The 22,500-nt window shown below is 48.2% G+C and overlaps 4 protein-coding genes across 5 annotated transcripts in view; 2 read left to right on the forward strand and 2 right to left on the reverse strand.

Annotated features, from left to right (window-relative positions):
• Nucleotides 1–7,243, forward strand: part of utp3 (UTP3 small subunit processome component) — a 9,141-nt gene extending 1,898 nt beyond the window's left edge. The window contains exons 4-16 of one of the 2 annotated variants that reach the window (XM_080846759.1): nucleotides 186–242; nucleotides 384–492; nucleotides 1,029–1,097; nucleotides 1,552–1,673; nucleotides 2,263–2,415; nucleotides 2,626–2,697; nucleotides 3,080–3,120; nucleotides 3,234–3,330; nucleotides 4,548–4,664; nucleotides 4,868–5,007; nucleotides 5,302–5,371; nucleotides 6,117–6,224; nucleotides 6,623–7,243. In XM_080846759.1, coding sequence (XP_080702885.1) covers nucleotides 186–242; nucleotides 384–492; nucleotides 1,029–1,097; nucleotides 1,552–1,673; nucleotides 2,263–2,415; nucleotides 2,626–2,697; nucleotides 3,080–3,120; nucleotides 3,234–3,330; nucleotides 4,548–4,664; nucleotides 4,868–5,007; nucleotides 5,302–5,371; nucleotides 6,117–6,224; nucleotides 6,623–6,712 — 1,245 coding nt within the window. In that variant the 3' untranslated portion in view covers nucleotides 6,713–7,243. The remainder of the gene's footprint in view (nucleotides 1–185; nucleotides 243–383; nucleotides 493–1,028; nucleotides 1,098–1,551; nucleotides 1,674–2,262; nucleotides 2,416–2,625; nucleotides 2,698–3,079; nucleotides 3,121–3,233; nucleotides 3,331–4,547; nucleotides 4,665–4,867; nucleotides 5,008–5,301; nucleotides 5,372–6,116; nucleotides 6,225–6,622) is intronic. The other variant, XM_080846760.1, reaches the window with a different exon arrangement.
• Nucleotides 7,244–7,276: 33 nt separating this feature from the next.
• On the reverse strand, nucleotides 7,277–11,144 carry ppcs (phosphopantothenoylcysteine synthetase). The gene is made up of 5 exons (XM_080845846.1): nucleotides 11,009–11,144; nucleotides 9,948–10,354; nucleotides 9,492–9,666; nucleotides 9,284–9,387; nucleotides 7,277–8,434 (listed from the first exon to the last, which is right to left on the reverse strand). Exons 2-5 carry the CDS (start codon nucleotides 10,311–10,313, stop codon nucleotides 8,114–8,116), a joined length of 966 nt encoding a protein of 321 aa, XP_080701972.1. The 5' UTR covers nucleotides 10,314–10,354; nucleotides 11,009–11,144; the 3' UTR covers nucleotides 7,277–8,113.
• Nucleotides 11,145–13,964: 2,820 nt separating this feature from the next.
• On the reverse strand, nucleotides 13,965–17,062 carry LOC308370880 (phosphopantothenate--cysteine ligase-like). Its single transcript, XM_080845614.1, has 5 exons — nucleotides 16,927–17,062; nucleotides 15,866–16,272; nucleotides 15,410–15,584; nucleotides 15,202–15,305; nucleotides 13,965–14,352 (listed from the first exon to the last, which is right to left on the reverse strand). The coding sequence occupies exons 2-5, from the start codon at nucleotides 16,229–16,231 to the stop codon at nucleotides 14,032–14,034; spliced, it is 966 nt and encodes a 321-aa protein (XP_080701740.1). The 5' UTR covers nucleotides 16,232–16,272; nucleotides 16,927–17,062; the 3' UTR covers nucleotides 13,965–14,031.
• An 878-nt stretch (nucleotides 17,063–17,940) lies between these two features.
• Nucleotides 17,941–22,500, forward strand: part of LOC308371703 (forkhead box protein J3-like) — a gene marked incomplete at its 3' end in the record, with an annotated part of 37,066 nt that continues 32,506 nt past the window's right edge. The window contains exon 1 of the mRNA XM_080846690.1: nucleotides 17,941–18,430. The remainder of the gene's footprint in view (nucleotides 18,431–22,500) is intronic.

The following is a 22,500-nucleotide window of genomic DNA, read 5'->3' on the forward strand; positions in this document are numbered from 1 at the left end:
CAATCAGATGTGTCTGGTCTGGTTGCCATGGCAGCAGGATTGAGGGGTAACTGTGTTGTTTTCTGGTTGCCATGGCAGCAGGATTGAGGGGTAACTGTGTTGTTTTCTGGTTGCCATGGCAGCAGGATTGAGGGGTAACTGTGTTGTTTTCGGGTCGCCATGGTAACTGTGGTTTTTCTCTGCAGAAACTCCTGGCTGATGGAGTTCAGGAGGAGAGCGACCTGGAGGAGCTTGATGAGGAGGTGGGGATCCTTACTTGTACAAGACACACACACACACACGCACACACTACCTTAAGAATGATCCTTACTATACTGTTAAGACACCAGGCTCTTAAGGGTTTCTCTGAGGAAGTAAAGTGTTCTGTTCTAAACTCCTCCCAGGAAGAGGTGATGCCAATAGATGTCCCAGAGGAGGAGGAGGAAGAGGAAGAGGAGGCAGCTGAGGAAGATGAGGACATGGACAGTGACATCGAGGGGAAGAAGTATGATGGTAAAGCAGACACATTTCCTCAGCCATTTTCACCTCACATACACACTGTGCTCAACACACAGACACACACACACACACACACACACACACACACACACACACACACACATACACTGTGCTTAACACACACACACATACACACTGTGCTCAACACAAACACACACACCCTACCCTAATCATGATCTTCACACACACACACACAGGTCAGATCTCAATAGACACACATACTACCGTAAACATGATCTCCACACACACACACAAACACCCCTGAGATGTGGTGTGGTCACACGATGAAGTGAGTAAACATGCACACATACACACTGTGCTCAACGCACACGCAGTGATTAACACACACACACACAGACACACACACACACTGTGCTCAACACACACGCAGTGATTAACACACACACACACACACACACACACACACACACACACAGTGCTCAACGCACACGCAGTGATTAACATACACACACTGTGCTCAACGCACACGCAGTGATTAACACACACATTCTTTGTTTCTCTCTTTGCAGATCTCCCCAGTGACATGGCGTGGGGACACAGGAAGAAGATGTTTTATGATACAGATTACGTCAACGACAGTAAGTCACACATACACACACACTGAACACCCTGTCCTGTTTAGAAGACTGAACACCGCTTTCTGTTGGGGCTTAAGCAACACTGAATGGTTCTCATTTAGAAAGAACTGATTAAGAGTCTTTTGAAGTCATTAATGGCTTATTTGCATTTTAATTATTTGATAAAGTGATTTATGTGCATTTGTTGAGAATTCTAGCACATGTAAACAAATAGGGCTGAAACAGCAGTCAGAGGTCTAACATGAGATCTGTTTAATGTGCTGTCAGTGTTGCATCAGAGTTACATCATTATTGAAGTTTACATTTATAAAGAACTTACTGCACCTGTAACTCTCGACCTCATGGTGACCTTTCAAGAACTTACTGCACCTGTAACTCTCATGACCTCGTGGTGACCTTATAAAGAACTAACTGCACCTGTAACTCTCGACCTCACGGTGACCTCTGCTCCTAGAGGGCAAGACTAAAGAGGAGGTGGCGGCAGAGGACCAGGAGGAAGAGGAGGAGGCCAAGAACATCCAGCGGCGCCTGGCGGCCGACCTCAGCGAGGAAGACTACGACCTGAACCTGCTGCAGGTGAGGAGCACACACACACACACACACACACACACCTCAGTGAGGAAGACTACGACCTGAACCTGCTACAGGTGAGGAGCACACACACACACACACACACACACACACACACCTCAGTGAGGAAGACTACGACCTGAACCTGCTACAGGTGAGGAGCACACACACACACACACACACACACACATACACACACACACACACACACACCTCAGTGAGGAAGACTACGACCTGAACCTGCTGCAGGTGAGGAGCACACACACACACACACACACACACACACACCTCAGTGAGGAAGACTACGATCTGAACCTGCTGCAGGTGAGGAGCACAGCAGAACACAGAACCACAGGCCGTGGCACGGGCCTGCCTTGGACCGGTCCAGCATGGTTCTGGTGACTGAGGGTCTGATCCACTGAAACACACACACACACACACGTACAAACACACACACACACACGCTTTGATCCACAGCTGTTCTGTCCCTTCATTATACACTGTGTGTGTGCGTGTGTCCGCGTGTGTGTGTGTGTGTGTGTGTGTGTGTGCGTGTGTCCGCGTGTGTGTGTGTGTGTGTGTGTGTGTGTGTCAGGAGTTTGCGGTGCAGGAGGAGGTGTCTCGGCCTCAGGAGAAGGAGGAGCACATAGTGAAGGACCTGAAGGAGATGTCTCACAAGGAGAAGATGAAGCTCCTCAGGAAGGAGTCGCCAGAGCTCATGGAGCTCATACAGGACTTCAAGGCCAAGGTACACACACACACACACACACACACACACACACACACACACACACACACACGTTTGTGTTTCTGTGTGGTTTAGTGTGTGTCTGTGTTTAATGTGTGTGTCTGTGTTTAATGTGTGCGTTGTTTAAGTGTGTGTTTGGGTCTGTGTGTTTATGTGTGTGTGTTAAAGTGTGTGTAGTTTAATGTGTGTGTGTGTGTGTGTTCCTCTTAGCTGGCGGAGCTGAAAGATGAGATCCAGCCCCTGGTGGAGATGGTCAAAGATGGCCGCATCCCCGCTGGGAAGGTAACTGGAAGCTTGAGACTGCCTCAGTGTGTGTGTGTGTGTGTGTGTGTGTGTGTGTGTGTGTGTGTGTGTGTGTGTGTGTGTGTGTGTGTGTGTGTTTTGTGTGTGTGTGTGAGAGACTGCCTCAGTGTTTGTGTGCGTGTGTGAGACTGCCTCTGTGTGTGTGTGTGTGTGTGTGTGTGTGTGTGTGTGTGAGACTGCCTTAGTGTGTGTGTGTGTGACTGCCTCTCTACTGCAGGCGCTTCATACACCTCTCTGTTTCTGACTGACCACCTGTGCAGTGTGCCCTCACTCACCCAAACTTTTACTTTCTCTCCTTCTCTCCCCCCTCTCTCTTTCTTTCTCTCTCTCTCTCTCTCTCTTTCCCCCTCCCTTCCACCAGGGGGCCAACTACCTCCTCACCAAGCAGCAGCTCTACCTGCAGTAAGTGGCTCTTCTCTTCTTCTCTTATGTCAGCTATACTGTGTGCAGCCTAAAGAGGCAGCCTAATGAGTGCCCTCCTGTGTGTGTGTGTGTGTGTGTGTGTGTGTGTGTAGCTACTGCACCAACATCAGCTTCTACCTGGTCCTGAAGGCCAAGCGGGTCCCAGCACACAACCACCCCGTGATCGAGAGGCTGGTCACCTACAGAAACGTGAGTCTACAGGGGCAGATAGATTATTATTGTTGTTATTATTATTATTATTATTATTTCATAGCATATTCTATAGGCCAGGCTCTGTGTGTGTGTGTGTGTGTAACGGTGGATGCCCACGGGACACGACTTTATGTCGCTCTCATTGGGATAGAATGGAGGCGACTTGTCGGCTGCCGACAACGGCTGAGGAAAAAGTCGGCTCTCCTGGCTGCTAAAAGTTAAAAACTCTATGCAAATGAAGGCGACTTGCTGCCTGCTGAGAGCCAATCAGTTCGGCGTGTGTGTGATTTGGAAGTCAACGTAGCTCATAGGGGCGGGAGTAAACAAAAATTTTGAAACAAGATGGCGGACATCGGGACTCATTTACCGTGACATATTTTATGTGAATAAAGGTTATCTACACGACTTGTATACGTCTAATTGACTCGGTTTGTTGTTTATATGCTACACGAATACTGTGAGGTCAAACTGAATATTGTAGAGCTTAAATTAAGCTCTCAACATTTAGTTAGCTTGTCGCTAATACTATGAGCGAAACCCCATTGAAAACACATTGTAGCATTGTAGCTAGCTAGCTGCTAAATATGTTACATACGTTTTCGTGATTGAACTGGCTGATATGGTTTAGATAGAATATGTACACAAATTATAAATTAAAGTAATCAGCACAAAATCTTTACTGAACTCTGAACTATTACTGAACTATTACTGCTAGCTTGCCGCTACAACTTTAACCGAAACCCCCCATTGGAATATATAGTGGCTAGCTAGCTGGCTGCTAATAAGTTTCATATAACATTGCTACAGCCAAACATCATTTTTTCTGACCACGCCCCCCAGCCGACTTTTCGCCTACCGACTAAACGCAAGACATATCCACCCAGCGTAACACTGTTCTTCTCCTCCAGCTGATCAATGAGCTGGGTACTGTAGATGTGTGTGTGTGTGTGTGTGTGTGTGTGTGTAACACTGTTCCTCTCCTCCAGCTGATCAATGAGCTGGGTACTGTAGATGCCAGGCTGTGTGTGTGTGTGTGTGTGTGTGTGTGTGTGTGTGTGTGTGTAACACTGTTCCTCTCCTCCAGCTGATCAATGAGCTGGGTACTGTAGATGCCAGGCTGTGTGTGTGTGTGTGTGTGTGTGTGTGTGTGTGTGTGTGTGTGTGTGTGTGTGTGTGTGTGTGTGTGTGTCAGTAACACTGTTCCTCTCCTCCAGCTGATCAATGAGCTGGGTACTGTAGATGCCAGGCTCGCCCCCCAGCTGCGGAAGCTTCTCTCTGGAACCAACAGGCCAGCGGGCACCAGACCAGTGGGCACACCCACCGAGACCAAGGTAGAGGTGTGTGTGTGTGTGTGTGTGTGTGTGTGTGTGTGTGTGTGTGTGTGTGTGTGTGTGGGTGTGGATCATACAGTTGGACCTGAATGTGGGGGAAAACATGTTTTTTTGTTGCTGTTGGAAGTGCACTGGTAAACCTGTTCTGTGTGTGTGTGTGTGTGTGTGTGTGTGTGTGTGTGTGTGTGTGTGTGTGTGTTCAGCAGGCAGAGGCAGAGGGAGCAGATTCGGAGGAGGATTCTGATTCTGATCTGGACGAGGAGGCAGCGCTGAAGTTCTACAGAGGTGTGGAGGAGGGACTCAAACGCAAGCGCCAAACTACAGCGCCCTCTACAGCTGAGGGGTAAGTACTGCAACACAACAGGCAAGCTGCATGAGGGTCTGTGCCTGTAGCTCTGGTGGAGCTGTGTGTTGGAAGTATGTTTGTTTAAATGTGCTTTAGCAGTTGGTCAGTAGTGGTGTGTGTGTGTGTGTGTGTGTGTGTGTGTGCGCGTGCACGTGTGCGCGTGCACGTGTGTGTGTGTGTACGTGTGTGTGTGTGTGTGTGTGTGTGTGTGTGTGTGTGTGTGTGTGTGTGTGTGTGTGTGTGTGTGTCTGCTGATAATGTAGTTGTGGAACTGATGGTTTCATTCCGCAGAGCTGATGAGGAGGAGGAGGCTGAAGATGAAGGCTTGGAAGGGGATGCGAAGAGAGGCATCACCCGACAGGTATACTACTGCATTGCAAGCTTGCTCTCGTGTGTGTGTGTGCCATGTGTATTTGTCGTCTGGGCACACCTTTAATACTGCAAAAACATGCTCATTTTTCATGCTGAATTGAGTTCAGCCTATTGGTCCGGCCCTCCACAACAGTCCCACTATCTCATGTGGCCCCTTGGAGAAATGAATTGCCCACCTCTGCACTAGAGCCTGGTCACACACACACACACTAGAGCCTGGTCACACACACACACACACACACACACACACACACACACACACACACACACACACACACACTAGAGCCTGGTCACACACACACACACACACTAGAGCCTTGTCACTCACACACACACACACACACACTAGAGCCTGGTCACACACTCTTGACTAGTTTAACTAGAGCCAGGTCACACACTTTGACTAGTTCAGCTATAGCCAAACACATACTAGAGCCTGGACACACACACACACACACACACACACACACACACACTAGAGTCTGGTCACACACACACACACACACAATAGAGTCTGGTCACACACACACACACACACACTAGAGTCTGGTCACACACACACAAACACCTGGTCAGAAATTCTCAATACTGGTTTGGCGTGGCTCTGCTGCAGTGTAATGTAATTGTCAGTCTGTGACTAAGCTGTTGGCTGTGTGGTTGCTGAGACTGAAGTTGTGTGTGTGTGTGTGTGTGTGTGTGTGTGTGTGTGTGTGTGTGTGTGTGTGTGTTTAAAGATGGCCAAGAACAAAGGACTCACCCCCAAGAGAAAGAAGATCGACCGCAACCCTCGAGTCAAACACAGAGAGAAGTTCAGACGAGCTCAAGTCCGCAGAAAGGGACAGGTAAATCACACTCACACACTCTCTTACACACACACACACACTCTCTCACACGCACACACACACACACACACACACTCTCTCTTACACACACTCACACACTCTCTCTTACACACTGTCTCTCTCGCTCTCTCTCTTTTACTTAATCACACACACTCTCTCTCTCTTACACACACACTCTCTCTCTCTTACACACACACACACACACACTGTGTCTTAAACATACACACAAAAATCTGCATTTGGTGTCTTTCACACACAGCAGAATTGTACTCAAGGATTCTTCCTGAAGGTTGTGTCATTGCTCTGCATGGGGTCAAGGCCTGTGCCTGAAAACTGAGTGTGAGCGAGGCCTTTTTCTGAAGACTGTGTTTGTGTGTGTGTGTGTGTGTGTGCTCCAGGTCCAGCAGGTGCAGAAGGAGCTGACCCGGTACAGTGGAGAAATGTCCGGAATCCGCGCCGGGGTTAAGAAGAGTGTGAAACTCAAGTAGCCAATCAGAACTGGACACTAACACAGCGCCTGTGTGTGTCTGTGTGTGAGTGCGTGAGAGAGTGAGAGTGCGTGAGAGTGCGTGAGAGAGTGAGAGTGTGTGTGAGAACTTGTAATCTGTGTGTGTGAGAACTTGTAATCTGTGTGTGTGATGGTTCAGAGTGTGAGTTCACAATACCTTCCTGAACTGTGACGTGAACTCTTTGTACTGATCATCTCTGTATTGATGAGCTGAACGGTGTGAGGTCCACTGCAGTGATCAACCCTGTATTGATCAGCCCTGTATCCTGTATCTCACACACACACTCTGTAGTCCACTGCAGTGATCAGCCCTGTATTGATCATCCCTGTAGTGATCAGCCCTGTATCCTGTATCTCACACACACACACACACTCTGTAGTCCACTGCAGTGATCAGCCCTGTATTGATCATCCCTGTAGTGATCAGCCCTGCATCCTGTATCTCACACACACACTCTGTAGTCCACTGCAGTGTATCTTTATTCCCATGCTCAGAATCTATTAAAAACATCACATGACAACCTTCATGATTGCGTCTCAGGGTGTTCCTCTATCTAGCATCAACAGCAGCATGACATTTAACCCCTCACTTCAATAACACACATGTGTACCGTTACGAAGCCTCAAAGCAAACACTGCTTTAACGAAGCGCTCAAGTCTCTCAGCTTAGTGAAGGCAGTATGATAGTATGCCCTGACTCTCACTGAATCTGTGTGTGGATGAGTATGATAGTATGCAGTCACTGACAGTCTGTGTGTGTGTGTGTGGTTGAGTATGTTCGTATGCCCTCACTCTCAATGACAGTCTGTGTGTGTGTGTGTGGTTGAGTATGTTAGTATGCCCTCACTCTCACTGACAGTGTGTGTGTGTGTGGTTGAGTATGTTAGTATGCCCTCACTCTCACTGTCTGTCTGTGTGTGTGTGGTTGAGTATGTTAGTATGCCCTCACTCTCACTGACAGTGTGTGTGTGTGTGGTTGAGTATGTTAGTATGCTCTCACTGACAGTGTGTGTGTGTGTGTGTGTGTGTGTGTGTGGTTGAGTATGTTAGTATGCCCTCACTCTCACTGACAGTCTGTGTGGTTGGCCCTGTGGAGAGAGTCCGAGGGTCTGGGAGGAGCAAGATGAGGGTCTGGGAGGAGCAAGATGAGGGCGTACAGGAGGTCGGAGCACGGAGTCAGCCATACCAGCATTGGCACCCTTCTCCAAGAGACGGCGCCGCCCGCGCCCGCGCCCACAGAGCCCTGCCCGCTCTCGACCCGCTCATCCCTGCCCAGTTCTGACCCGCTCTCGACCCGCTCTCGACCCACTCTGCCCTGCCCAGTTCTGACCCGCTCTCGACCCGCTCATCCCTGCCCAGTTCTGACCCGCTCTCGACCCGCTCAGCCCTGGAGCATGAAGGCGCGGTGGGCGGCCTCCAGGTTGCTGACGATGCGCTCCTCGATCTCCACGTTGTTGCGCTCGTCCTCGTCCGAGAGCTGCAGCTCGTGCTGCGTGTCGGCCGTCACCACGACGACGTAGCCGCGGCGCGTGTCCAGCACGTTGGCGACCACGGCCTGGTGGCGGTAGGTGTCGAGCGCCCGGCGTGCCCGCGCCAGCAGGATGCTGCCGTCCGTCTCCAGCTTGAAGGAGATGATGAAGGCCCGCGGCGCCCAGTCTCTCACCAGTGGAGACAGCATCTTGGGCACCATCTTCATGCTGATCTGCTCAGGGGCACACAGAGGTCAGGGGGTCAAGAGGTCAGGGGTCAAAGGAGGAGACGGCAGGGTGTCAGCATCACACTCTCAGGGGGCAACAGGGGAGGGCGTCAGCATCACACTCTCAGGGGGCAACAGGGGAGGGCGTCAGCATCACACTCTCAGGGGTAGACAGAGGTCAACAGAGGAGAGAGGGTGTCAGCACCACACTCTCAGGGGGCAACAGGGGTAGACAGAGGTCAGGGAGGGTGTCAACATCACACTCTCAGGGGTCAACAGAGGTCAGGGGTCAAAGGAGGACGTCAGCACCACACTCACTCAGGATGAGCGTAAGCAACAACTCTCCATGAAAAAGGGAGCTGGGCACATCCTCCACAGGTGGCTGTCACGTGGGAGTAGTTTTAAGGCACGCAGTGCATCTTTCGAGGCTTAAAAATAAACATTCAATTTCTAGTCTTTTTTTACACGTAGGAAGTTTCAATAACTCCATACCATTACATATCGACATTCAAGGAGCAAAGACGAGACGTCGTCGTGTGGTGAGAACTGATAGAAAATCGTAAACAACAACAATGGCCGCCATTTCCCTCCCCAAATCTTTATTTATTGGTGCCACCAATAAATAAAGCAGGATTCCAGTCAATGGAAAAATGGCCTCCCCACCGGCGATTGTCGTTGTGTAAGATTTTCTATCAGTTCTCACCACACAACGACGTCTCATCTTTGCTCCTTGAATGTCGATATGTAATGGTATGGAGTTATTGAAACTTACTACGTGTAAAAAAAGACTAGAAATGTAATGTTTATTTTTGGAGTCTCAAGCCTATAAAGTTGCACTGGGTGCCTTTAACTCACCTGGAGCGGTCCGTTTGAAGACTGGATCTTGTGTTCCGGCATCTCGGACGCAGGGATGTAGAAGTCTGAGACCGCAGCTGCCAGATAAAACATGGCTTTGGAGCCTAGGGAGAAAAAGAGAGATTGACTTGTATGTCTTTGAGAGGATTTCTAGAACTATATAGGGTTTGTCAATGTTCCAGGGATGGTGTCTTTCTCTCCAACCCACCTATACTGCTGAGGGCCTGTGCCGCGGCCTTGAGGAGGTGGAGGTACTCAGACAAGGTGCTGAAATCAACCGGGAGCAGCAGCCCCGATGACGTCACCGCCTGGTACCGCTTCAGGACAGCGGCGATATTAGGCAGCGCACTCTGGTCCACCGACACCCGAGCCGACCTGTCCTCCTGTTCGGAAAAAAAATTACACTTTAAGTAGAATGTATAATCCTTATCTTATTATAAAGCCTGTGTGCATTTTCAGTTGTATATTTTATGTGTGGCGATTCAGTTATTTAGAATTTTCTTAATTCACACATAATAAGTATTCTAGGTCAGTTATTTTGTAAAGTCTCTTAGGTTGGATGCGCGGTATGTAGCCTGCTTTATTGCTGAAGAGATCTAAAGTAAAAGGGCCATCGCCTATTTCTTCTCAACACAGTGTCGACTCTCATTATTGAAACCAATACCTCCCCCGCGGGCTCCACCGACAGCGCGTCCAGCAGGTTGATCCCCGAGTAGAGTCGCGTGTAGGGGTACAGGGATCGGTGCCGGTGCAGAAAGATCACCGCGTAGCCAGAGTCCAGGAAGTACTCCGCCGAGGAGGCGCCCCGTCGGCCGCTGCTGAAGTTGTCAAGGAAACGGACCGTTCTGGATTCCAGAGGCACTTTGGTTCCGCCTGACGTGATGAGAACGACGCGGCGCCCTGCCGCTCCGTGACGCTCTGCGAACTCCGCCATCCGACTCTTCACCTCCTCCACCTGCGCGGGCACGGCGAACTCCTCCGCCAGCCTCCCCTCTGCCGTGCCGGGGTCGTGTGGCTTGGCGTCGGCCATGTCCTGCAGTCGGGCTCACACAACCAGTGGTGAAGTGGTACCTGGAGAAGTGGGTATACTTTTAATTAATACTGGGTATTGATTTTGCATTTAAATAATTGATTAATAGGCACTCTGAGATTATTTGGAATGAAAAGTGCGTTAAAGATACAAATGAATTATTATTATTATTATTATATATATTTTATAAAGCAGCCCATACAGCCAAGGTTAAACGGCCTGTTTTGAGAAGTGGGTATTAGCAATACTGACTGAAAAATAAGTGGGTATACCCTAGTCTACACAACAGCCTGTCGGGGTCACACAACAACACAACAGCGTGGAAGACGTGAAATGACGACACTCAGGTCTAGTCTACACACACGGTGATGACAAGTGCGCAACTAGGGTAAAGTTCACAGAATGAAACTCGATGTGAACATGAACTGTAAACCGAGTGGTGTCTGTCAGGTGAATGTAAACTACATCCAAGTTCGACCTTAACAGGTGTTATCCGTCTGGTGTAGTAGTATCGCTACGCTTTTACTGTAGTTTAAAAGCTATTTTCGAGTTGACACCTTCAGTAAGCCTACTGTACGCACCTAAAACATGCTAGCTATGTGCACAAACGAGGAAGTCAGACTGGTTTATTTAGCGACTATTTGGATAAGCATACAATGGTTCTTGTCATTGTCATTCAATAACCACATTCTTACTTGTTAGATGGACCAAGACCACAGCGCAGTGACTAAGGATGCAGTCGTGTTGACTTTTCAGACACTTTAACCCCCAGGAGCCAGTCGTGTGTTCTGTTTCGCTAGGCTTGCTAGGACATAACTGCTTCTGATTTTCTCATGTCTCTCCTGCAATGGAAGGAAATTATACTGCCACCTGCTGTTTTGGAGTGTAACAACAATAACCCAGGACGTCTTTACTAACACTGGGAGGTGCTACCCACTCACTCACTCACTCACTCTGAGCCTCATCCTCGGTGTTCCCTCGCCATCAATTACGTTTTTTTTAGTTGAAATCACGTCTGAACTCTGAGCCCTGCTTTGCACTGTGAAGCACTAGGCTCTCTGTTGCAGTCCCAGTATGTTTGGACTTCGACTGAGAGTTTAGTCGGCTATGTAATAATGTAGGCGACCAGGACACACCATACACACACACACACACACACACGCACACACACACGCACACGCACACGCAGGCCTGAGGTTGCCGTGAATTCTTGCTCTGGACCCCCACCAGCCACCAGGACCCCCCAAGAGCAGTGGGTAGCTTCTCACATAGACATGAATGATATGACATGACATGATTCCCTTGGGATCAATAAAGTATCCATCTATCTATCTATCTATCTATATGGCCTCTCAGAGCCCGGGGATAAAGTGAACCGGCCGTCTCGGTCAGGGACGGTCGGACAGGATTGTTATGTTCCTTTTGTATGTTTTTCTGTTGGGATTCTTAGTGGAGGAAACCCCTTGTGAACACGGGGAGAACATGCAAACTGCACACAGAAAGGCCCGGGACTCGAGATAGCCCACCTGAGCACTGAATACTTGTGGAAGCTTCAAGAAAAAGAGAAGAAAAAAAAAACTAATACATTTTGATTTGATTAAACTTTATAATTATTCAAGCCAATTATCTGTTCAAGCTAAATAATCATTATCATTTGTATAAATTAAGTATTTAAGCTTCCTCTAATGACCAGTCACTATTTGGCTATGTGTTTGAATACAATTTGTAAATAAAAATAATAACCATAATGATAATAATAATTATCTTAGCTGAAATCCAAGCCAATTTGCTTTACCTTGTCATAAGAACAATTAGTATGATCGAGATTAGAGCTGAATGTATGCTGGCACTAGTTAATGCTGTCTACAGTAAATTGATGCGCTACAATACACTAACAATGCGTCGTGCTCCGACTAATGCTTAAAGTAGTTCCGGAGTTTGAGCCCAGCGCGGAGCAGGCTGGCAGTTCCCGGATGTTGGATGGTGAGAGAAAGGCGAACTGGAAAGGCGGAGAAGCCACGGACACACCGGCCAGGGGACAGCGGCCACTACTCGCGACCAACGGACAACGGCAGAGACTCCCGAACTGAAAGAAAAGGGAACTTTTTCCGTCATTTAACGGAAGAAAGGGAAGGGGCACGTATCTAACTCTACCTGGACTGATCCCGAACAGCAAGACTGCCAGTTGACACAGCCAGGGTAAGTGTAACGTTAGCGTTCAACGGGATTGAAGTTGAAGTGAGGCCCGTGAAATGGACGACTTTCAGGCGGCGCTGGGTCGCACTGAAGTGTTGGGGATTGAGTTTAGATGACAGGCCTCAAGAGTTTCGGACTAGGACAGATGGAGGCAGGTAACGTTAACATAATAGTCTACAGCTATAGCCTCAGTTAACTTACCTGAGCTTCGGAAGCAACTATTTTTACAGCTTACGTTAGCTGTCTGTCGAATGTTCCACGTCTGGCTAGTTAGCGCACTGGTGATTTACAACTATAGATGGGTGGCCGTTTTGCAGTTAACTTAACTGCACGTTCTTGTCTGTAAGACCTGAATCCTTTTAGCAATATTATATCAATAGTATCTGGCTAGCTACTGTTAGTTAGCTAACTTAGCTGTGACGAGCTAAATTATATTGTCGAATTGATAGCTCGGCACAGCAATAAGTCGAGGTTGATTTGCTGTCTGAGTTAGAGAGGCAGCTGTCTTTTGACTGTTGTAATGTTAATGACATTTGTTAGTTTATTTTCACCATTACCGTTATTAGCTAATCGTAACCGTTAGTTTGTGAATAAGCTAACGTTAGCAAGTGATTTTGGAGAGGCGTTCTAACGTACTGACAGTTTAGTAGCCAGCTCCATACACACATTTTAGCTCACGCTTTGTGCGATTGGTAACTACATACATAACGTTACCTGGCTGTCTGGCTTATTTTCCGTCGGTATCTTTGACATTCAATATTGTTACGACAGTGTCATTTCAACAAAAATAGTGACACACCGAATATAATCTACTGGTGAAAACATGGAGCTAACGTTTGCACACCCTAATTAAGTTAGGTATGGTCGCTAGCTCACCAGATAACGGCTAGCTAGCCAGCCCCTTTTCACTAGCTTGCTCGTGCGTGTCATGTTTCCCGGTGGAAAATAACATTGTGAAGTTGAACTTGTCTTCCGATGCAAGAGAACAATGTTGCATAAATGGCAGACTCGGAGGGAGATAAAACTGTTATTTGGTGTTGTTTTATGCTGTGTGTCTGGTGACTGGCTGGCTAGGTCCAGTCGGGTAGGCACCGCAAGAATAGACACCGTCTCGTCATCAGGTGGTGGAATGCGCCTGTCAGGTTTACGTCCCTTGACTTTGTGGGATATACCTCTTTTCTCAGCTGTCCATTCCTTCCAAAGAAGTGGAAGAAATGGTAAAATTAGTTGGAACGAATATGCACACACACGGTTCTTGTGTAGAGGCGTGGTACTGTGGTGTCGGATTTACGTTATTTATTTATTTATTTATTCCAGTCATTGACATGCCAACAAAACCAGTGCCAGCGACGCCCCCTTTTCGCGGGAATTCTGCCTGCGCAGCGCAGATAATGTCTTCATTGCTCTGAAACTAAATTAACTTTCCTTTCTTTTACCGCTTTAGAAACACTCCTAGTCTCAGATTGGTGGAAAGTACTGGTTTCGCCCATCCCTGCCCAGTTCTGACCCGCTCTCGACCCGCTCAGCCCTGGAGCATGAAGGCGCGGTGGGCGGCCTCCAGGTTGCTGACGATGCGCTCCTCGATCTCCACGTTGTTGCGCTCGTCCTCGTCCGAGAGCTGCAGCTCGTGCTGCGTGTCGGCCGTCACCACGACGACGTAGCCGCGGCGCGTGTCCAGCACGTTGGCGACCACGGCCTGGTGGCGGTAGGTGTCGAGCGCCCGGCGTGCCCGCGCCAGCAGGATGCTGCCGTCCGTCTCCAGCTTGAAGGAGATGATGAAGGCCCGCGGCGCCCAGTCTCTCACCAGTGGAGACAGCATCTTGGGCACCATCTTCATGCTGATCTGCTCAGGGGCACACAGAGGTCAGGGGGTCAAGAGGTCAGGGGTCAAAGGAGGAGACGGCAGGGTGTCAGCATCACACTCTCAGGGGGCAACAGGGGAGGGCGTCAGCATCACACTCTCAGGGGGCAACAGGGGAGGGCGTCAGCATCACACTCTCAGGGGTAGACAGAGGTCAACAGAGGAGAGAGGGTGTCAGCACCACACTCTCAGGGGGCAACAGGGGTAGACAGAGGTCAGGGAGGGTGTCAACATCACACTCTCAGGGGTCAACAGAGGTCAGGGGTCAAAGGAGGACGTCAGCACCACACTCACTCAGGATGAGCGTAAGCAACAACTCTCCATGAAAAAGGGAGCTGGGCACATCCTCCACAGGTGGCTGTCACGTGGGAGTAGTTTTAAGGCACGCAGTGCATCTTTCGAGGCTTAAAAATAAACATTCAATTTCTAGTCTTTTTTTACACGTAGGAAGTTTCAATAACTCCATACCATTACATATCGACATTCAAGGAGCAAAGACGAGACGTCGTCGTGTGGTGAGAACTGATAGAAAATCGTAAACAACAACAATGGCCGCCATTTCCCTCCCCAAATCTTTATTTATTGGTGCCACCAATAAATAAAGCAGGATTCCAGTCAATGGAAAAATGGCCTCCCCACCGGCGATTGTCGTTGTGTAAGATTTTCTATCAGTTCTCACCACACAACGACGTCTCATCTTTGCTCCTTGAATGTCGATATGTAATGGTATGGAGTTATTGAAACTTACTACGTGTAAAAAAAGACTAGAAATGTAATGTTTATTTTTGGAGTCTCAAGCCTATAAAGTTGCACTGGGTGCCTTTAACTCACCTGGAGCGGTCCGTTTGAAGACTGGATCTTGTGTTCCGGCATCTCGGACGCAGGGATGTAGAAGTCTGAGACCGCAGCTGCCAGATAAAACATGGCTTTGGAGCCTAGGGAGAAAAAGAGAGATTGACTTGTATGTCTTTGAGAGGATTTCTAGAACTATATAGGGTTTGTCAATGTTCCAGGGATGGTGTCTTTCTCTCCAACCCACCTATACTGCTGAGGGCCTGTGCCGCGGCCTTGAGGAGGTGGAGGTACTCAGACAAGGTGCTGAAATCAACCGGGAGCAGCAGCCCCGATGACGTCACCGCCTGGTACCGCTTCAGGACAGCGGCGATATTAGGCAGCGCACTCTGGTCCACCGACACCCGAGCCGACCTGTCCTCCTGTTCGGAAAAAAAATTACACTTTAAGTAGAATGTATAATCCTTATCTTATTATAAAGCCTGTGTGCATTTTCAGTTGTATATTTTATGTGTGGCGATTCAGTTATTTAGAATTTTCTTAATTCACACATAATAAGTATTCTAGGTCAGTTATTTTGTAAAGTCTCTTAGGTTGGATGCGCGGTATGTAGCCTGCTTTATTGCTGAAGAGATCTAAAGTAAAAGGGCCATCGCCTATTTCTTCTCAACACAGTGTCGACTCTCATTATTGAAACCAATACCTCCCCCGCGGGCTCCACCGACAGCGCGTCCAGCAGGTTGATCCCCGAGTAGAGTCGCGTGTAGGGGTACAGGGATCGGTGCCGGTGCAGAAAGATCACCGCGTAGCCAGAGTCCAGGAAGTACTCCGCCGAGGAGGCGCCCCGTCGGCCGCTGCTGAAGTTGTCAAGGAAACGGACCGTTCTGGATTCCAGAGGCACTTTGGTTCCGCCTGACGTGATGAGAACGACGCGGCGCCCTGCCGCTCCGTGACGCTCTGCGAACTCCGCCATCCGACTCTTCACCTCCTCCACCTGCGCGGGCACGGCGAACTCCTCCGCCAGCCTCCCCTCTGCCGTGCCGGGGTCGTGTGGCTTGGCGTCGGCCATGTCCTGCAGTCGGGCTCACACAACCAGTGGTGAAGTGGTACCTGGAGAAGTGGGTATACTTTTAATTAATACTGGGTATTGATTTTGCATTTAAATAATTGATTAATAGGCACTCTGAGATTATTTGGAATGAAAAGTGCGTTAAAGATACAAATGAATTATTATTATTATTATTATATATATTTTATAAAGCAGCCCATACAGCCAAGGTTAAACGGCCTGTTTTGAGAAGTGGGTATTAGCAATACTGACTGAAAAATAAGTGGGTATACCCTAGTCTACACAACAGCCTGTCGGGGTCACACAACAACACAACAGCGTGGAAGACGTGAAATGACGACACTCAGGTCTAGTCTACACACACGGTGATGACAAGTGCGCAACTAGGGTAAAGTTCACAGAATGAAACTCGATGTGAACATGAACTGTAAACCGAGTGGTGTCTGTCAGGTGAATGTAAACTACATCCAAGTTCGACCTTAACAGGTGTTATCCGTCTGGTGTAGTAGTATCGCTACGCTTTTACTGTAGTTTAAAAGCTATTTTCGAGTTGACACCTTCAGTAAGCCTACTGTACGCACCTAAAACATGCTAGCTATGTGCACAAACGAGGAAGTCAGACTGGTTTATTTAGCGACTATTTGGATAAGCATACAATGGTTCTTGTCATTGTCATTCAATAACCACATTCTTACTTGTTAGATGGACCAAGACCACAGCGCAGTGACTAAGGATGCAGTCGTGTTGACTTTTCAGACACTTTAACCCCCAGGAGCCAGTCGTGTGTTCTGTTTCGCTAGGCTTGCTAGGACATAACTGCTTCTGATTTTCTCATGTCTCTCCTGCAATGGAAGGAAATTATACTGCCACCTGCTGTTTTGGAGTGTAACAACAATAACCCAGGACGTCTTTACTAACACTGGGAGGTGCTACCCACTCACTCACTCACTCACTCTGAGCCTCATCCTCGGTGTTCCCTCGCCATCAATTACGTTTTTTTTAGTTGAAATCACGTCTGAACTCTGAGCCCTGCTTTGCACTGTGAAGCACTAGGCTCTCTGTTGCAGTCCCAGTATGTTTGGACTTCGACTGAGAGTTTAGTCGGCTATGTAATAATGTAGGCGACCAGGACACACCATACACACACACACACACACACACGCACACACACACGCACACGCACACGCAGGCCTGAGGTTGCCGTGAATTCTTGCTCTGGACCCCCACCAGCCACCAGGACCCCCCAAGAGCAGTGGGTAGCTTCTCACATAGACATGAATGATATGACATGACATGATTCCCTTGGGATCAATAAAGTATCCATCTATCTATCTATCTATCTATATGGCCTCTCAGAGCCCGGGGATAAAGTGAACCGGCCGTCTCGGTCAGGGACGGTCGGACAGGATTGTTATGTTCCTTTTGTATGTTTTTCTGTTGGGATTCTTAGTGGAGGAAACCCCTTGTGAACACGGGGAGAACATGCAAACTGCACACAGAAAGGCCCGGGACTCGAGATAGCCCACCTGAGCACTGAATACTTGTGGAAGCTTCAAGAAAAAGAGAAGAAAAAAAAAACTAATACATTTTGATTTGATTAAACTTTATAATTATTCAAGCCAATTATCTGTTCAAGCTAAATAATCATTATCATTTGTATAAATTAAGTATTTAAGCTTCCTCTAATGACCAGTCACTATTTGGCTATGTGTTTGAATACAATTTGTAAATAAAAATAATAACCATAATGATAATAATAATTATCTTAGCTGAAATCCAAGCCAATTTGCTTTACCTTGTCATAAGAACAATTAGTATGATCGAGATTAGAGCTGAATGTATGCTGGCACTAGTTAATGCTGTCTACAGTAAATTGATGCGCTACAATACACTAACAATGCGTCGTGCTCCGACTAATGCTTAAAGTAGTTCCGGAGTTTGAGCCCAGCGCGGAGCAGGCTGGCAGTTCCCGGATGTTGGATGGTGAGAGAAAGGCGAACTGGAAAGGCGGAGAAGCCACGGACACACCGGCCAGGGGACAGCGGCCACTACTCGCGACCAACGGACAACGGCAGAGACTCCCGAACTGAAAGAAAAGGGAACTTTTTCCGTCATTTAACGGAAGAAAGGGAAGGGGCACGTATCTAACTCTACCTGGACTGATCCCGAACAGCAAGACTGCCAGTTGACACAGCCAGGGTAAGTGTAACGTTAGCGTTCAACGGGATTGAAGTTGAAGTGAGGCCCGTGAAATGGACGACTTTCAGGCGGCGCTGGGTCGCACTGAAGTGTTGGGGATTGAGTTTAGATGACAGGCCTCAAGAGTTTCGGACTAGGACAGATGGAGGCAGGTAACGTTAACATAATAGTCTACAGCTATAGCCTCAGTTAACTTACCTGAGCTTCGGAAGCAACTATTTTTACAGCTTACGTTAGCTGTCTGTCGAATGTTCCACGTCTGGCTAGTTAGCGCACTGGTGATTTACAACTATAGATGGGTGGCCGTTTTGCAGTTAACTTAACTGCACGTTCTTGTCTGTAAGACCTGAATCCTTTTAGCAATATTATATCAATAGTATCTGGCTAGCTACTGTTAGTTAGCTAACTTAGCTGTGACGAGCTAAATTATATTGTCGAATTGATAGCTCGGCACAGCAATAAGTCGAGGTTGATTTGCTGTCTGAGTTAGAGAGGCAGCTGTCTTTTGACTGTTGTAATGTTAATGACATTTGTTAGTTTATTTTCACCATTACCGTTATTAGCTAATCGTAACCGTTAGTTTGTGAATAAGCTAACGTTAGCAAGTGATTTTGGAGAGGCGTTCTAACGTACTGACAGTTTAGTAGCCAGCTCCATACACACATTTTAGCTCACGCTTTGTGCGATTGGTAACTACATACATAACGTTACCTGGCTGTCTGGCTTATTTTCCGTCGGTATCTTTGACATTCAATATTGTTACGACAGTGTCATTTCAACAAAAATAGTGACACACCGAATATAATCTACTGGTGAAAACATGGAGCTAACGTTTGCACACCCTAATTAAGTTAGGTATGGTCGCTAGCTCACCAGATAACGGCTAGCTAGCCAGCCCCTTTTCACTAGCTTGCTCGTGCGTGTCATGTTTCCCGGTGGAAAATAACATTGTGAAGTTGAACTTGTCTTCCGATGCAAGAGAACAATGTTGCATAAATGGCAGACTCGGAGGGAGATAAAACTGTTATTTGGTGTTGTTTTATGCTGTGTGTCTGGTGACTGGCTGGCTAGGTCCAGTCGGGTAGGCACCGCAAGAATAGACACCGTCTCGTCATCAGGTGGTGGAATGCGCCTGTCAGGTTTACGTCCCTTGACTTTGTGGGATATACCTCTTTTCTCAGCTGTCCATTCCTTCCAAAGAAGTGGAAGAAATGGTAAAATTAGTTGGAACGAATATGCACACACACGGTTCTTGTGTAGAGGCGTGGTACTGTGGTGTCGGATTTACGTTATTTATTTATTTATTTATTCCAGTCATTGACATGCCAACAAAACCAGTGCCAGCGACGCCCCCTTTTCGCGGGAATTCTGCCTGCGCAGCGCAGATAATGTCTTCATTGCTCTGAAACTAAATTAACTTTCCTTTCTTTTACCGCTTTAGAAACACTCCTAGTCTCAGATTGGTGGAAAGTACTGGTTTCGATTTTAACGAGAAACTATGGTACTTCATTAAGATCTATATACGTATAGTTTTTTTATTTTTATGAAACGCAATAGTTATTACTGTGTTTTTACATTTGCGTGCTCTGTACCCTACCTGTCCATAGGTAATGATGACTGATTTCATCACTGAACGATATTTAAGCATGCTCTTCACCCTACCTTTCAATTTTTTTCATCTGTAAACGATATTTAATCTGAGATGAGTATGTTAGCACTCTCTGCTGTTCAGGCCGCCAGGGGAGCAGCGCAAGTCTAAGATTGTCATTAGAGGCAGCGGCGTGAAAGACGGGTGTTAACTGCTGCCGTGTTTGTCTGTCACTCATCCCGCCCGGCGCGAAGAGAAAATAATTGAACTATTATTAACTTGTTACAACATGTCTGCGTGTTGCCGCGCCGAACGCCTTGTCTGCAGAGTGCGGCCGACGCAAGGAGCCGCGGATCCAACGGTTGTTTGTGCGCTAACGAGCAACGGTGTGTGTGCCTGGTGCTCTAACGGTGTGTGTGGTGGTGTAGTCCGAAGGGGTGTGTGTAGTAGTGTAGTCCGAAGGGGTGTGTGTAGTGGTGTAGTCCAGGGTATACGCAGGACTTATTTTTCAGTCAGCAGTGGGTAAACCCTCTTCTCAAAACAAGCAATTATCCTGTGCTGTATGGGCTGCTTAAAAAAAGCATTTATAACCGAGTACAACCACTTCTCCAGGGACCACTACACCACTGACCGAAGCTAACACACACACACACACACACACATGTGTCCTCTGGCCCTGTTCTCTGTGTGTGTGTGTGTGTGTGTGTGTGTGTGTGTGTTGGTGAGGTGTTGTTGGTTTCACTCGTCTGGATGCTTCTCCTATCCGAAGGCTCCATGAAGGGGCGACTGGGAAATACCTGGAAAGAATGTGGCGCTGGAATGTGAGGCATGTAATGTCATATCTCTCGTGCAGTCAGAGAGAGAGAGGGAGAGAAGAGAGAGAGAGAGAGAGAGAGGGAGAGGGAGAGAGAGGGAGAGGGAGAGAGAGAGAGAGAGCGAGAGAGAGAGAGCGAGAGAGAGAGAGAGGTGTTGCCCTGTGTTAGTAGCACAGCCTGGCGGAGCATCCGCAGCCCTCCGTATGCATCCACGGCGAGGTGAGCGAGCGAGCGGGCGCCGTTGTGTTCAGGTGTGCGTGCGACGCGCTAGACTAGCGGACCCATCCCACATCACGGTCACGCTGACGTACCTGCGGCACCACGGGGGTGTGTGTGTTTGCTGTGGTGACCAAAAATGACACATTTCAGAAGCTCTGGTTACAGGAGCCGCAGAGAGTGATGTTGACATCATTGTGAGCAGGGACTCCCCCCGTCACACAGACTTTCTCACACATGCATATACACACACACACACACAACACACACACACACACACTCACACACACACACACACACACACACACACACACTCTCTCTCCCCGTCACATAGACTTGCTGGCCCGTGTGTGACGTATATTAGTGTGAGTCAGGGTGTTTCTCCCTGCTGCATGAGATGAGTATGGAGAAACACTGTAGCCGCACACACACACACACACACACACACACACGTCACTTCAGCAACACACATAACCAGCCTCCACGCAGTGCCAGATACGCAGACACTGGGGTTCAGTGGAACAGGGAAGTGACTGGCATGCTATAGGGTCAGTTGTGGGGGTGGGTGGGGGGCTCTCGTGTGTTATCTGTCAGTTAACCAGCGGAGGTCATCCTTAGGGTCAGTTGTGGGGGTGGGGGGCTCTCGTGTGTTATCTGTCAGTTAACCAGCGGAGGTCAGCTGTGAACTACATGGGATGGAAGGGTGAGACGAGGAGAGTAGTGTTCGTGTGTGTGTGTGTGTGTGTGTGTGTGTGTGTGTGTGTGTGTGTGTGTGTGTGTGTGTGTGTGTGTGTGTGTGTGTGTGTGTGTGTGTGTGTGTGTGTGTGTGTGTGTGTGTGTGTGTGTGGTGGGTCTGGAGTAACCTGGACACACTCACTCATTCATCTGTGGGCTGTGCAGGACTCATTCATGCAGGCTCAGGCTTAGGCTTACCAGCAAGCTGTACCACCAGCTGTAGCGTGTGTGTGTGTGTGTGTGTGTGTGTGTGACCTGGTGTGAGGGAAAAGGAAGGTGTGAGGCGTGAGTGTGTGTGTGTGAGTTGTAGTTGATGGTGTAAGATTGTGTGTGTGTGTAGAGGTGAGAGTGCATCTGTTGCTCTTGGCCATCCTCTTGCACCTCCATAACATTGTATAATGTTTTAAAGGCTTAGCGCCATTCTGCCCAGAACCCACACTAAGGACCAATCACTCTCTCTCTAACACACACACACACACACACACACACACACACGTCCCGACGAGGACAGCCATGCCATAATATTAATCTGAGCCATAATACCTGCCTAAACTCACCACAGCCAAAAAGGAAAAAAAGTAATTTGTTTGGTTCAACAGAAATGTCAGCGAACAGATGTTTGTGCGGCCACTACACTACACAGCACAGCTGGAGGAGGGCTTAACTTCCTGAATGTAGGACGGAATCTCATCAATCACTGCTGTTCTGAAGAGAAG

This window comes from Sprattus sprattus, assembly GCF_963457725.1.
Source record: "Sprattus sprattus genome assembly, chromosome: 10".
Classification (NCBI taxonomy): domain Eukaryota; kingdom Metazoa; phylum Chordata; class Actinopteri; order Clupeiformes; family Clupeidae; genus Sprattus; species Sprattus sprattus.